General features: G+C 38.0%; 1 protein-coding gene across 1 annotated transcript in view; it reads right to left on the reverse strand.

Annotated features, from left to right (window-relative positions):
* Window positions 1-11,985, reverse strand: part of bicd2 (bicaudal D homolog 2 (Drosophila)) — a 41,402-nt gene extending 29,417 nt beyond the window's left edge. The window contains exon 1 of the mRNA XM_061932715.2: window positions 11,348-11,985. Coding sequence (XP_061788699.1) covers window positions 11,348-11,581 — 234 coding nt within the window. The 5' untranslated portion in view covers window positions 11,582-11,985. The remainder of the gene's footprint in view (window positions 1-11,347) is intronic.
* Window positions 11,986-15,006: the final 3,021 nt, after the last annotated feature.

Consider the following 15,006-nt stretch of genomic DNA (forward strand, 5'->3'; position numbering starts at 1 on the left):
CCAATGGTAGTTTTTGCTTAGGTTTAGTTGGACTATTGAATTTATTTTGCTCAAAATATTGTATGTAATAAAAGGGAATACGTATGTAACGATATGACAATTTCATATCACAGATATTGTGACCAAAATGATCATGCATAATTTTTATTGCAGTATTGTTGAATGTGCTCAAAAAGTATTCATAAACACACTGAAAACTTTTGACCAATTTAGTTATTTTAATAACTAAAATAGATAAACACAATGTTAGAAAAGACACTATTTTGTATGTTTTCTGTTTCTTATGCTTCACTGATAGTGTTTTAGTCTTAGTATTTTATCAGTTTAAATGGCAAAGCTTTTTATTGTTTCAAATATTAATTTGCACTGTAACACTTTAAGATTAATTTAAATGAAAAGTGTGTAACAAATAAAATATATTAATATGATTTTATTTTCTGGCAGGCATCGAAGGGATAGTATAGAATACACTTTAATCATCCTACAATGGGGAAATTTTGTGGTTGCAATGCAGATACAAAAAGTCAACAAAATAATGTAAAAACACATGAAAACAAGAGGGAAACATCAAATAAAACAAAGTACATAAAAGACATAAAAATAGCACAAAGCTGATGCAACCGGCTGCCACTTAAGCGAAGTCCCATCCATCCATCCATTTCCTACAGCTTGTCCCTTTCGGGGTCGCGGGGGGTGCTGGAGCAAGTCCTGCTCTGCTAAGTGGTCTTTCAACGCACCATAAAAAAGCCTTTGTCTCGTAATGCTCGATCACTCTTTTCTAAGAGAGCACAGCTTGTAGGTTTAATTTGCACAAATTGGATATCTTAGTTACTCAGACAGTAATGTGTTTATAAAAGTTTAGATTGGGATATGTCGTTTTTTAAAGTTAATGTCTTTTGTTTTCATGTCAGCATTTAAACTAGCGAGCTGGCACCAGTCAGTCCAGGACTTTATCAAAGTGCAATTATCAATCCCGGTTTTTCCAACATTTTATTTTGAGAACAGTAATACTAATCAAGGTTATCATTTTCTTGTTACAATAAACAAACTACACTGAACTAGTCCCAGAAACTGTAGTAAATACACATTTCAGCAGAAATATACACAGATTAATAATTAACTACGCACAGTACCTTTCTATATATTGAAACTACAGGAGCTAGTAAAGTTACAGACATTATGTGTTATATTTAAGGCTAAAAGTAAAACATTACCAGCAAATTTACAAAAAATGTTTGTCATCATTTCTGAGAATGAAGAGCATAGAAGAAAAGGTCATTTCAAACATCAGTATTCAAGGACAACTTTAAAACAAATGTGTATATCAATGGCGGGGGTTAAACTATGGAATTCTCTTTACAATGAGATAAAAGATTGTAGAAATATATTCCAATTGAAAAAATATATAAAGACAGAAAAATAAGATTATATAGTCAGCATTTTGCTTTATATTTATTATTTTACTTATTTTTTGTCTGGTTTTGTATTTGTTTTGTATCATCCCGTGAGGTGTATAATACTTTTTTTGTTCGGTTTGTACTTCATGAAGTTTTGCACTTGTTTATTTTTTGTGTGTTTTTTGTTTGTTTTCATTATATTTGGATGTATTTGTTTGGTTTGTATGCTTGTGAATCTGGGCTATCCATTAAGTAAGACTACTTATTATGTTGAAGGGGGCAGGAAATATAAGATTTTCTTCATCCTGTTCCTTCTCAAGCATAGGTGTGTAAATATGTGTTTAGTTACTAAAGTTTAATTGTCTATTGATCAAAAATGCACATCAATGAAGGAGATAAATAAACAATTAAATGAAATATATTTAACACTATTGATGCAGTTAGCATCAGCTTCGACATCGACAGTGCAATTAGCTTTAGCATTAGCTTGGTCATGTATAAAGCCCCGTCGACTGAAAAGACACATATCATAAAAATATACCCTTTTCAAACATGTTTAAACTCTATAAAGACCTGAGAAGGGAGATGTTTGAGTTATACAGATACGATGACACAACTTTGTTCTGCTTACTTCTGTAATGACTGCAAGGAGGAAGTCAGGTGTCCCCTACTCAGTGTTGGGTTAGTTACTGAAAACCAGTATCCTAGTTACAGTTACTAGTTACTTTATTTCAAAAGTAACTCAGTTACTAACTCAGTTACTTACACCAAAAAGTAATGCGTTACTGTGAAAAGTAACTATTTAGTTACTTCTTTTTTTCTTCTTTTTTTTTTAAAGCTCCCATGAATGCCCTTTTAGCCTTCATTTCAGTACTGTTATTGCACTGGAGAATAATACAATCTGTTGATCAACTTGACATGCATTTTTATTTTCCTTTTAACATAATTAATGAAAAACAGTGCAACATAAAAAGGCATTCCTCCTTTCTTTAAACTTGGACCAATGACCATTAATAAAAAACAAGTTAAAGTGCAACATAAGAAGGCACATCATCTTCCTTGAAACATAGGTAGTGAAATAAAGCTTGACATCTGGAGTGATGCTGCTGTCTTCCACACTTGGAGCCATGGATTGTAGAATCCTTGTTTTCAGTGGCAGGATCATTGGCACAGATGGTGAAGTTTCAGTGCTCAGTAGAGATGTAACACTTTTGAGGGGTTTAAGCACCTGGAGGACCTCATCTGCCACTCTCACATCATCATCAGACAGCGTGACATTTGTCTTCAGGGTGTTGTGGGTCAATGCAGAGTATATAGCTGCCTGCTGCTCCAACATATCATAAGTGGAGTTCCACCTCATTGGGACATCATGTATGAGCTTATGAGTAGGCAGCTTTAGCATTTCTTGCTTTGTCTTAAGCACATGAGCAGCTGTTGTGCTTGGGTGGAAGTAGGAAACCTCCTTCCTGATCCTCCCAAGGAGGCGCTCCATCCTATTGACTGAGATTCCCTTCTGTGATGCCAAATTCACTACATGTGCAAAGCACCTATCTGTGGTCCCAGTCCTGCCTCATTCACTGTAATTATTTGATTTTTGGCATTATCACATGTGACTGGGATATCTTTATCTTCCATTCCTCCACTGCTTGTGTCAGTACCTGTGCAAGGTGACTCTCGTAGAGGGGGCGTGTCTTCTCATCTCCCAGTCTGCTGTGATGAAGTGAGCGCTTATAGTTCCCCTGGACGTCCACCCGTCTGTCATGAGCGCAACAGATGATGCTCGGGATAGTTCATCCACAACTTTTTTCTTCTCCTGCTCATAAAGATCTGGCACAATCTTATCGCTGAAGTGGGTGCGCGACGGGATGTCGTAACGTGGCTCAAGCACGTCCAGCATGTGTTTAAAACCCTCGTTTTGCACAACCGAGTCTGCACCTATAAACACACCGATTCAATGGCGCGGGGCGTTCAAGCTCCTACGTTACTCCGCTCGCCATGACCATGCTGTGTGTGGACTGAACGTGCCAACAACTTTTTTTTGTTTTGTTTCATATATCAAACCGCGGATCACCTCCCCACACCCACACCCAGACACACACATAGACCGTGCCTCTTTTCTTCTCTGCGGCTTGTGACAGAGGAAGATTCAGAAGAACGACACCGCATCGCTTCTGTTTCTAGCCGATACTACATCAAAAGTAACGTAAAATAACGCAGTAACGCATCATGTAGTAACGGTAACTGAGTTACTGAATATAAAAAAATAACGCGTTACATTACTAGTTACCGCCGAAACTAACGACTAACGCGTTACTTTGTAACGCGTTAGTCCCAACACTGCCCCTACTACAGTGGTCCCCAACCTTTTTTGCACAGTGGACCGGTTTAATGTAGGCATTATTTCCACTCTTAAATACAGCAAAAATAAGTGCATGAAAAATACAACTCACTATAACACTAAATTAGTGGGGGCCTTGGGCTTGTTTCTTTGCAATGCAGATGGAAATCAGCCTTTGGCTTAGGGCTGGGCGATATGGCCTTTTATTAATATCTCGATATTTTTAGGCCATGTCACGATACACGATATATATCTCGATATTTTGCCTTAGCCTTGAATTAACACTTGATGCATATAAGCACACCAGTATGATGATTTTATGTGTCTACATTAAAACATTCTTGTTCATACTGCATTAATATATGCTCATTTGAAACTTTCATGCAGAGAGGGAAACCACAACTAAGTCAATTTACCAAAACTGTATTTATTAAACAGTAATTAAGCAGTGGCACAAACATTCATGTCATTTCCAAAACAGAAAGTGCATCGTCAGAGACATTTTAAAACAAGTTATTAGTGCACTTTTGTGCATGATGTCACTAAGATGACATATCAAAACGACACTAAATTAAAGTGCACTTTTTGTACAGAACACCACTACAATAGTTTAAAACAAATAAAGTGCACTTTTGTGCATGTTGTCACACAATATATTTCAATAACTGTCAAATAAAAATTAGATGCATAATAGGAAATCAAATAGTCTATGTCCTTCGCTATGTGGTAGGTTACTGCAGACGTTATCGCCTTCTGTTATCTTTTTTCATACGGTGTTGATGTGGAAATGGTTGCTTGGGCGTTTTGTGGGTGTGGCACCGAACGGAGATGTTAATATGCGGAGTTTCAAGCACCTTTCCTTCTCTAGCGGGTGACTTTTCAAATGATGCTGCACATTAGCGGTAGTGCTACTTTTTGTAGCAACGCTTTTGCCGCATACTTGTTCACCATCTACTTGAAGCCAAACCATTGCCAGACGATGGACTCCCTGCTGTTTTTCTTGGGAATTAATTCTTCCTTCATTTGTTACCAGATTTGCACCTTCTTTCTCTCGTATTACCATTAGCACCACAGCTCACGTTACTATGCTGCTACCTGTCTGCTCCGCGAGGGCGTATGACGTTGCACGCGCGACAGTATGTGACGTATGTAAGAAGGTGCGCTTGTTTTATGTCTCTGTGAGAAGGAGAGACAAGAAAGAGTGAGAAGAGCCTGTAGTGTAATGCCTGCAGCTAAATACAAATGCATGAGAACGTATACTCAAATATCACGATATAGTCATTTGCTATATTGCACAGAGACAAACCCGCGATATATCGAGTATATTCGATATATCGCCCAGCCCTACTTTGGCTACAATCTGTCACATTTATATTTGATATGTTCATTTCTGTGCAATGTATCATGTCACAAAAGTTATAACAAATGGCAACTTCCTATGAGGAGTTTTATTGTACATCTATAAACAAGCTTATTGGTGTGTCCAGTGGGACAGACAAAAGTTAAGTCGGAGAAAATGCAGTCGTTAATAAATTATTTAATGTTTCTCTGCGGCCCGGTAGCCAATGCGTCACGGACCGGTACCGGTCCCCGGCCCGATGGTTGGGGACCACTGCCCTAGTATAGCTCCCAGCATAACGCACCCCCTGCTGGAGCCCTCCAGTACAACAATGGCTCTTATTAATGCTGGCATTACAATAACATTAGCTCCATATAATACAAATTACTGTGCTTTACTGTTGCCATTAACAATAAACATTTTTAAGATTGCAAATATAAAATGACATAGAACTACTAGTGACTAAATGTACATCCTGTCACACAAACATCTCATTTATTAAGCCCCTTTCATACTTATGGGACAAATGGTCGTTAGTGCTGTTTTTGTTTTTGGGTTATTAAAGATTCTTTTATAAGCCAATCAAAGTTCACACTTGGGATGAGCGATTATGGCTTAAAATCTATTTTGCGATAAATGTTGCAGCCTCCTGCTCTTAAGATATGTATCACAATGTGTAATTAATTTGGGATGTAAATGATTATAGAACGGCCTCTCAATTTAGCCGCTGACGTATGCAATAGCGCATTGCGTAATTTCCGGTTGCATTATTTCCTTAAAACTGTTATTAATCTACTTTCTAATTTACGGATAGTAATAATATCTGGTTACTTTAAGTTGTAACATGTTTATATCCACACTTATGTTAAAATGTAATAATAATTTATTATTTTGTTATTTGGATACTTTACAGTTTACATTAGTTTTGGACGGTACTACAAATTTGGATATCGATCTAATACCAAGGAGTTACAGCGGCAGTATTGGTCATATCAATGTAGATAACGATACTTCAAATTTTCAATTTTGATACTTTCTATTTTCACGGCCAAATTATTAAATTTTTTATCACAATTACAATCAGACAAAAACATGTGATGGCGGTGTAACAATATCATTTAAAAGTGTATTGGGTGAACTTCTGTATTTACTTGTTGAGACATCTTCAAATACTGTTACACTAAGGTAAAGTCTATTAGTGCAAAGAACAGGAGAACCTACTCGATTGTTATTTGAATGTATATTTGTATGATAATACTGGAGTGCATTTTATGAATGTTTGTTGCAATACTGTGTACTAGTACATGTTTGGTGTTTGATTTGTTCCTCGCAGTTATTACAGATATGAACAGAACGAAGTTGTGTCCTCGTATCTGTATAACTCAAACATCTCCCTTCTCAGGGCGATTACATTTGCAACATTTACACAGATGTCTAGACTAGAATGCTAAATTTCCACTGTATTTTAAGCATCGTATCCCGTCCTCTTAAGGCTTCTGGGACGTAATGATGTAACTATGTACGTACGTAACATGTGCATTAGTTTTGGATGTTGTTAGCTAATGATAGTGATTTGGATAGTTAGTATTAGCTATCATTGAATGTAGAGCTGGGCGATTAATATCTCGATGTTTTTAGGCCATGTCACGATACACGATATATATCTCGATATTTTGTCTTAGCCTTGAATTAACACTTGATGCATATAATCACACCAGTATGATGATTCTATGTGTCTACATTAAAACATTCTTGTTCATACTGCATTAATATATGCTCATTTTAAACTTTCATGCAGAGAGGGAAATCATAACTAAGTCAATTTACCAAAACTGTATTTATTAAACAGTTATTAAGCAGTGGCACAAACATTCATGTCATTTCAAAACAGAAATTGCAAGATTGTCAGACATTTGAAAACAAGCTATTAGTGCACTTTTGTGCATGATGTCAAGCTGATGTATCAAAACAACACTAAATTAAAGTGCACTTTTTGTACAGAATGCCACTACAACATTTTAAAACAAATAAAGTGCACTTTTGCGCATGATGTCACACAAGATATTTCAAAAACTGTAAAATAAAAATTAGCTGCATAATAGGAAATCAAATTATGTATGTCCTTCGCTATGTGGTAGGTTACTGCGGACGTTATCTCCTGTTTTTGACTATTTTTTTTCATACGGTGTTGATCTGTAAATGGAAGACGCCAGGCTCGATTGGGCCGGAGATGTCGACATGCAGAGTTTCAAGCACTCCTTATTCTCTAGCGGGTGACTTTTCAAATGATGCTACAAATTAGTAGTGCCGCTACTTTTTGTAGCAACGCTTTTGCCGCATACTTTACATATTACAGTTGTCTGTTCAACATCTTTCCGCTTGAAGCCAAACCACCACCAGACAATGGACCCCGTGCTGTTTTTCTTGGGAATTAATTCTTCCTCCATTTGTTACCAGATTCGCATCTTTCTTTCTCTCGTATTACCACTCGCACCGCTCCGCTTGCACCACCTGCTACAGTTAACTTTAACCATGCCGCTACCTCTCTGCTTGGCGAGGGCGTATGACGTTGCACGTGCGACAGTATGTGACGTATGTAAGAAGGTGCGCTTGTTTTATGTCTCTATGAGAAGGAGAGACAAGAAAGAGTGAGAAAAGCCTGAAGTGTAATGCCTGCAGCTAAAAGCAACTGCGTGAGAACGTATACTCGAATACTCACGATATAGTCATTTTCTATATCGCACAGAGACAAACCCGCGATATATATCGAGTATATTCGATATATCGCCCAGCCCTAATTGAATGTATAGTCTACCATAACAACAAATTGTTTGTTGTTTCTCATGGACTGCTTTTGTATGTGTGCACAGGCTCGCTGCGCATACGTGTTGACAAGACAGGGTAGGGTGAGTGACCACCATAAACACCAATCATTATATTCGGGCCGGTAAAAAATTTCATTATACAAACTTAGTAATTGTGAAAATATTAATATAGAAAGAAAAGCTGAGAATTGTCCGTAACTGTCCCAACACAACACAACACAACACAACGATTCAACCGTATTTTCATAAAAACCTAACAATTGATTTTGACACCAGGCCCCGGCCAATCATGCAACTCAATAGGGAAGTAGGTCAACATCATGAGACTGTGATTTACAATGAGCCACAGCAGTGAGTCAAATGACTTTGATTTACGCCATGAAAGACGTCATACGGGGACGACGATTACCAAATCGTGTTGCAACAGCTAATTATGCTACACCAGTTTCATTAGTGTTTCCAAATGGTTTGAAATACTCAACAAAACTGTGGATTATTACACCAAAAACTATCAAACTTGGACAAACTAGTGGGTCCTTTGCAAAGGGAAGTGATTATAGGGTGCGGAGGTCTGTTGTCATTCAGGATGTGGGAGGAATGTGTGGAACTTTAAGTGCATTATTATAATTATTGTTATTAGGGCTGCAGCAGCTATCGATTGTTTTACTCATTGATTAGTTTGTTCAAGTAATCGAAATAAAACCCAATTTGTAGCCTTAATGTGCATTTTAGGGGACATTTTTTAGACTTGGACTTGGACAAACTTTATTGATCCACTAAGGAAATTGTTCCACACAGTAGCTCGGCTACAAAGGCTGGAAAGGAAAACGATGGAAAGGATCGTGCACACAAGGGCACAAAAACAGGGCGAAAACAAAAAGGTATAAAGTAGACAAAAAATGGACCATAGTAGCAATATAGAATATAACATATATGTAATATTTACATATTATATATACAGTATATAACATATACTGATATATTATAGTATTATGTAATATATTCCGTATTTTTCGGAGTATAAGTCGCTCCGGAGTATAAATCGCACCGGCCGAAAATGCATAATAAAGAAGGAAAAAAACATATATAAGTCGCACTGGAATATAAGTCGCATTTTTAGGGGAAATGTATTTGATAAAACCCAACACCAAGAATAGACATTTGAAAGGCAATTTAAAGTAAATAAAGAATAGTGAACAACAGGCTGAATAAGTGTACGTTATATGAGGCATAAATAACCAACTGAGAACGTGCCTGGTATGTTAACGTAACATATTATGGTAAGAGTCATTCAAATAACTATAACGTATAGAACATGCTATACGTTTACCAAACAATCTGTCACTCCTACTCGCTAAATCCGATGAAATCTTATACGTCTAGTCTCTTACATTAATGAGCTAAATAATATTATTTGATATTTTACGGTAATGTGTTAATAATTTCACACATAAGTCGCTCCTGAGAATAAGTCGCACCCCCGGCCAAACTATGAAAAGAACTGCGATTTATAGTCCGAAAAATACAGTACAATATATAACAAATATAAAATAAAAAATATATAAAAAGTTGTTGAAATAAAGTTTTTTCTGCTTGCCATGATTTTCGTTTTTTTTTTTTTTTTAAATAATAGAAAAAAAGTAGATGTTTATTGGCTTTGCACAGGCACATGACAGTATAGGTACATTGACATGTTTGTGTGTTTCTTCCTGAAACAGCTTCTACAAAAAGAAAGAAAATTAAAAAATTAAAAAAAATGGAATGGGATTGTAAAAGAAAAAAGGGGTACAAAAAAGTACAAAGTAAAAATAGATAAGTTATATCAACAGCTAAGTAAATCAAAATACACTGTTATACACTGTATTAAAGTTAAGTTAAAGTACCACTGATAGTCACACACACACTAGGTGTGTTGAAATTAACCTCTGCATTTGACTCATCCCTTTGTTATGCCCCCTGGGAGGTGAGGGGAGCAGTGAGCAGCAGCGGTGGCTGCGCTCGGGAATCATTTTGGTGATTTAACCCCCAACCCTTGATGCTGAGTGCCAAGCAGGGAGGTATGGTAAATAATGAGGGGAACACTGTAATGCACAATAAATACACGTCACCATTGAAATTGCACTTTTAACATATGTGCATTAAGAGAAATAAAAATGTGGCGGTATGAAAACTACTCTGTTTGCGCATTTTAAGTTTAGGGCACGCAATCCACTCTATATTTGGTACTTTTTATATTTGGTACTTTTTTTATTTGATTACACTCATTAAACTATTAATCAAAACAACAGAATATAAATCGCAGCTTTTTTCTAATCAATTTAATTGTTGCTACCGTATTATCGGTCTCTGCCACACCAGAGTCAGTTTGGAGAGACTGGAGGAGATGCAGATGAAGAGACAGGGCTGCGGAGCTAGCACTGAGCGCCGAGACGGACAGGATTCACAGTGTCTTGACTGAATGAGCAGGTATCGGGACACCTCAGTCTCCTTAGACGCATCCTCGCTCATCCATGCGGACTGGACACTGAATGGCCTTTGTGTTCTTTGATGTTTCCCTCTTACACACATGTAAGAGGGATGTGTGCTATGGCTATGAGTTGTTTTTTCCCTTGGCCTCAGTCTGGACCCCCTCTACAGGGGCCCAGGCTTAGACCGATTCCCCCCCCCCCCGACCCCCATTGTTTACCTGTATCTCACCTTTTTTGTAAGGGGCGCCGGAAGTTGGCAGACCCGTCAGCGATCCTGTTCTGTCTCCCTGTAATGTTTGTCTGATCTTGAATGGGTTTGTGCTGAAAATTTTAATTTCCCCTCTGGGATTAATAAAGTATTTCTGATTCTGATTCTGATTATCATTTCAGGTTTGCTACAAAGTGAGTGTCTAAACCCCACATAACACAGCATTGCATACCTGGAACAAGTACAGACAGCACTTGGTGCTCCATTAGGGTGAGGAAACTATCCATTCACATCCATCCACCCATTTTTTACCGCTTGTCCCTCTAGGGGTCATATGCTGCTTTCAAACACCTGCACAATATGTAATCGGAGTTAATACACGAGCTAATCATAATTATGATATGATAACAATAATTTGTTGATTGTTGGAGTTTTTTTCTTGCAAAACAGTGAGGGGTTTCATATATTTAGTTAAAAGGGAGGCAAACTATCGCAGTGTAAATATTAATATTTTTAAATTGCATTACTGGACTTTATTTTTGGAAAGACCGTTTTTTTGTTAAATATCTAAATATAGCTCTTTACAGGGAGAGTGTATTCTAAATAATAGAGGTAAAACGTAAATGATTTAAAACAAAGCGAGGTTTAGACATACGCATACAAACAGGATGGTTTTCCAATGAGACGTTCACGTCCGTGGGACAACACAGTATTGCCTCTGGCACTGTAAATACTATATTACTAGATATTATATTATAAAAGCTCATAGTACCTCTTTTAGCTGTTGCAGCTCCTGCCTGACCGACTCGTACTCCGTCTCCAGCTCATCAAATCGCTGCTTGAGCTGCTGCTTCTCCTCCAGCACCGCCAGTCCGTATTCCGCCGCCTGGATCTTCTCCTTCGTTGTTTCTCGCAGCTCCCGAGAAAGTCGTTCCAGCTCGGATCGGAGCCACTGCGGCCCGGCCTCCGTCACCAGCACCGCTTCGGGGTAGTCCTGGCCCTCCATGGAAATGTCGGCGAACCGCAGCTGTACAAAAAAAGGGACCCAGCCCTTTGCTAAAGTAGCCGCGGGAGTGAAAGGGGAGAAGGCGAGCAGGACTTGGAATCACTGCCCTGTACTGCTTCTGAAGCGCATTGTTGGGACTTCACTGTGCTCTACCGCCATGATTATACATCTCCGAACCTCCAGCTGGACGTGGCGGCTTCCATTCCATTCTCAATTACTTTTCCTGGCTTGTTCTATTCTTGAAGCTGACAGACGAAACTTGAGTTGAGATAATCGAGCCGAGAGGGGGGGAAAATGCCCCCGCACGGCATTCAAATGAGCTTTGACGGAAAGGGAAATGTAGTTTTATATCCACCACTCACATATATATTTCAATTGCTATAGACTACAAAACCCATAACACACTGCGGTGTTCTGATGGAGCCCTGCGGCCATGCATAATGCTACTAGATCAGTGCAGTGCTGCTACCTACAGGTTGAAAATTAAATAGCAACTGTATTCGCAAAGCATTTTTTTTAAATAAATAAAAGCCGATTAAGTAGATCAAATATTATGATCTAAAATGTGAAAAACATTTTAAAATGTATAACTATGAACATTAAATCATCAAAAATGATGTTGGACCTATTCAATACAACAACTATTTCATAAACAAGAGTGTGTATTTATTTTTTCGACTTGTTTAAAGTTACTTGATTTCAAGTATTTCATAGATTTAAAAACGATTAAATGATTTTATTTCATGCACTTTTCATGGTAATGTAGTACATTATTATTTGTCATTTTCATTGAAATGGTCATTTAGTGGCCACTTAAGCTGTGCTGTGTACAATAAACAAAACACAAACAAAATACAATTTACTAATAAATATTAAAAAGAAAGAATATACAGTACAGGCCAACAGTTTGGACACATCTTCTCCTCATTCAATGCGTTTTTGTTGATTGTCACTGAAGGCATCACAACTGTGAATGAACACATGTGGAGTTATGTACTTAACAAAAAAAAGGTGAAATAACTGAAAACATGTTTTATATTCTAGTTTCTTCAAAATATGAATGTTTGCTCTGATTACTGATTTGCACACTCTTGGTATTCTCTCTATGAGCTTCAAGCACACCTGGGAAGTGAAACCCATTTCAGGTCGTCTTGAAGCTCATCAAGAGAATGCCAAAAGTGTGCGAAAAGGTAATCAGAGCAAAGGGTGGCTATTTTGAAGAAACTAGAATATAAAACATGTTTTCAGTTATTTCACCTTTTTTTGTACATAACTCCACATGTGTTCATTCATAGTTTTGATGCCTTCAGTGACAATCTACAATGAAATAGTTATGAAAATAAAGAAAACGCATTGAATGAGAAGGTGTTTCCAAACTTTTGGCCTGTACTGTATATATATATATATATATATATATCCATCCATCCATCCATTTTTTTACCGCTTATTCCCTTTTGGGGTCGCGGGGGGCGCTGGAGCCTATCTCAGCTACAATCGGGCGGAAGGCGGGGTACACCCTGGACAAGTCGCCACCTCATCGCAGGGCCAACACAGATAGACAGACAACATTCACACTCACATCCACACACTAGGGCCAATTTAGTTGCCAATCAACCTATCCCCAGGTGCATGTCTTTGGAGGTGGGAGGAAGCCGGAGTACCCGGAGGGAACCCACGCAGTCACGGGGAGAACGTGCAAACTCCACACAGAAAGATCCCGAGCCCGGGATTGAACCCAAGACTACTCAGGACCTTCGTATTGTGAGGCAGATGCACTAATGTACTGCATATATATGTACAAATATCAAATATCCATCCATCCATTTTCTAACGCTTGTCCCTTTCGGGGTCGCGGGGGGTGCTGGAGCCTATCTCAGCTGCATTCGGGCGGAAGGCGGTGTACACCCTGGACAAGTCGCCACCTCATCGCAGGGCCAACACAGATAGACAGACAACATTCACACTCACATTCACACACTAGGGCCAATTTAGTGTTGCCAATTAACCTACAATGAATAAATTAAATATTGGACCCATTACATAAATATTTATTATTCTGATTTTAAAAAAAATCCATCCATCCATCCATTTTCTACCGCTTATTCCCTTTGGGGTCGCGGGGGGCGCTGGAGCCTATCTCAGCTACAATCGGGCGGAAGGCGGGGTACACCCTGGACAAGTCGCCACCTCATCGCAGGGCCAACACAGACAGACAGACAGACAACATTCACACTCACATCCACACACTAGGGCCAATTTTAGTGTTGCCAATCAACTTATCCCCAGGTGCATGTCTTTTAAAAAAATATTTCATGTAATTTGTATTAAAATTAAATGACATAACCACTTCATTTAATGAACTTTTCATGGTGATCTGCACATTATGTATTCCTATTTGTATCTTTTTTTTCGTTATTATTTAAAACCTTTATTATTTCATCTCATGTTTATTTTAGGATTTAATGACTTTCATGGACTTTTCATGCTAATGCGTATATTTAAATGGTCATTTAGTGTCACTTAAAGGGCACTTGCACTTTTAAAAAAAAGTGCCTTTACCAAGTTCACAATTATTTTGAGAGACAAGAAGACAGATGTATTTTTAATGCATTCAAAGTCGTACATAAACATAAATAAAAGTCATTTTACAATAGAGTCAATGGAAGGTCCTCTAGTGCGCCCATAAAGTGTAACGATCGGCTCTGCCAGAGTAGAACCCCAATGCACAGAAGAAATAATAAGAATAATACCAAAAACAGCACTCAAAAAAGTCTGCTGCTCCTTGTTTCCCTGCTCCCTGTAAGTTTATTGAAGATCATAAAGCATGCCTCTCACCTGAAAAGTAGATGGCTGAGAATATAATCCGACAAGTTGGGACACTTTGACAGCCGTTTCGGACCTGGAACTGGTGAGGACCACACAAACGGCGCTTGTCCCCCCCCCCCCCACCACGTTTCTTTGCGAGGATTATGAGACATTTTTAATCTACAAACATAAATGGGAATATATGAATTTCCTAGCAGTCGGCATCCTAATGACAGCAGACATTGTACAGTAAATGATGTTTTACTATTTCTATTGGCTCTCATAAATCTGCAGTGAGCAGTAATCAGCGATGAAGAAAAAAAAAGTGAACGTCGTGATGCGATTTTAAAATTAATCCGCTAGGTATGCTTACAATTAGCAAAATACGTAAATATTAAATGTTATTAAAAATGTGCCTGCTATTACATTACATTTATACTTACATCATGTATGTAAAACCTTAATGGAGGTAATTGGATGTTTTTTAGAGGCTTTATACGCAAAATTGAAAGGCTCCCATTGGCTCCATTGTAAGCAGACTTTTATTTACGTTTATTTAATATTTAGAATGCATTAAAAAAAATCCATCCGTCGTCATGTATTTCATAATGATTGTGAAC

The sequence above is a fragment of the Nerophis lumbriciformis genome, linkage group LG38 (genome assembly GCF_033978685.3).
Source record: "Nerophis lumbriciformis linkage group LG38, RoL_Nlum_v2.1, whole genome shotgun sequence".
In the NCBI taxonomy this organism is placed as follows: domain Eukaryota; kingdom Metazoa; phylum Chordata; class Actinopteri; order Syngnathiformes; family Syngnathidae; genus Nerophis; species Nerophis lumbriciformis.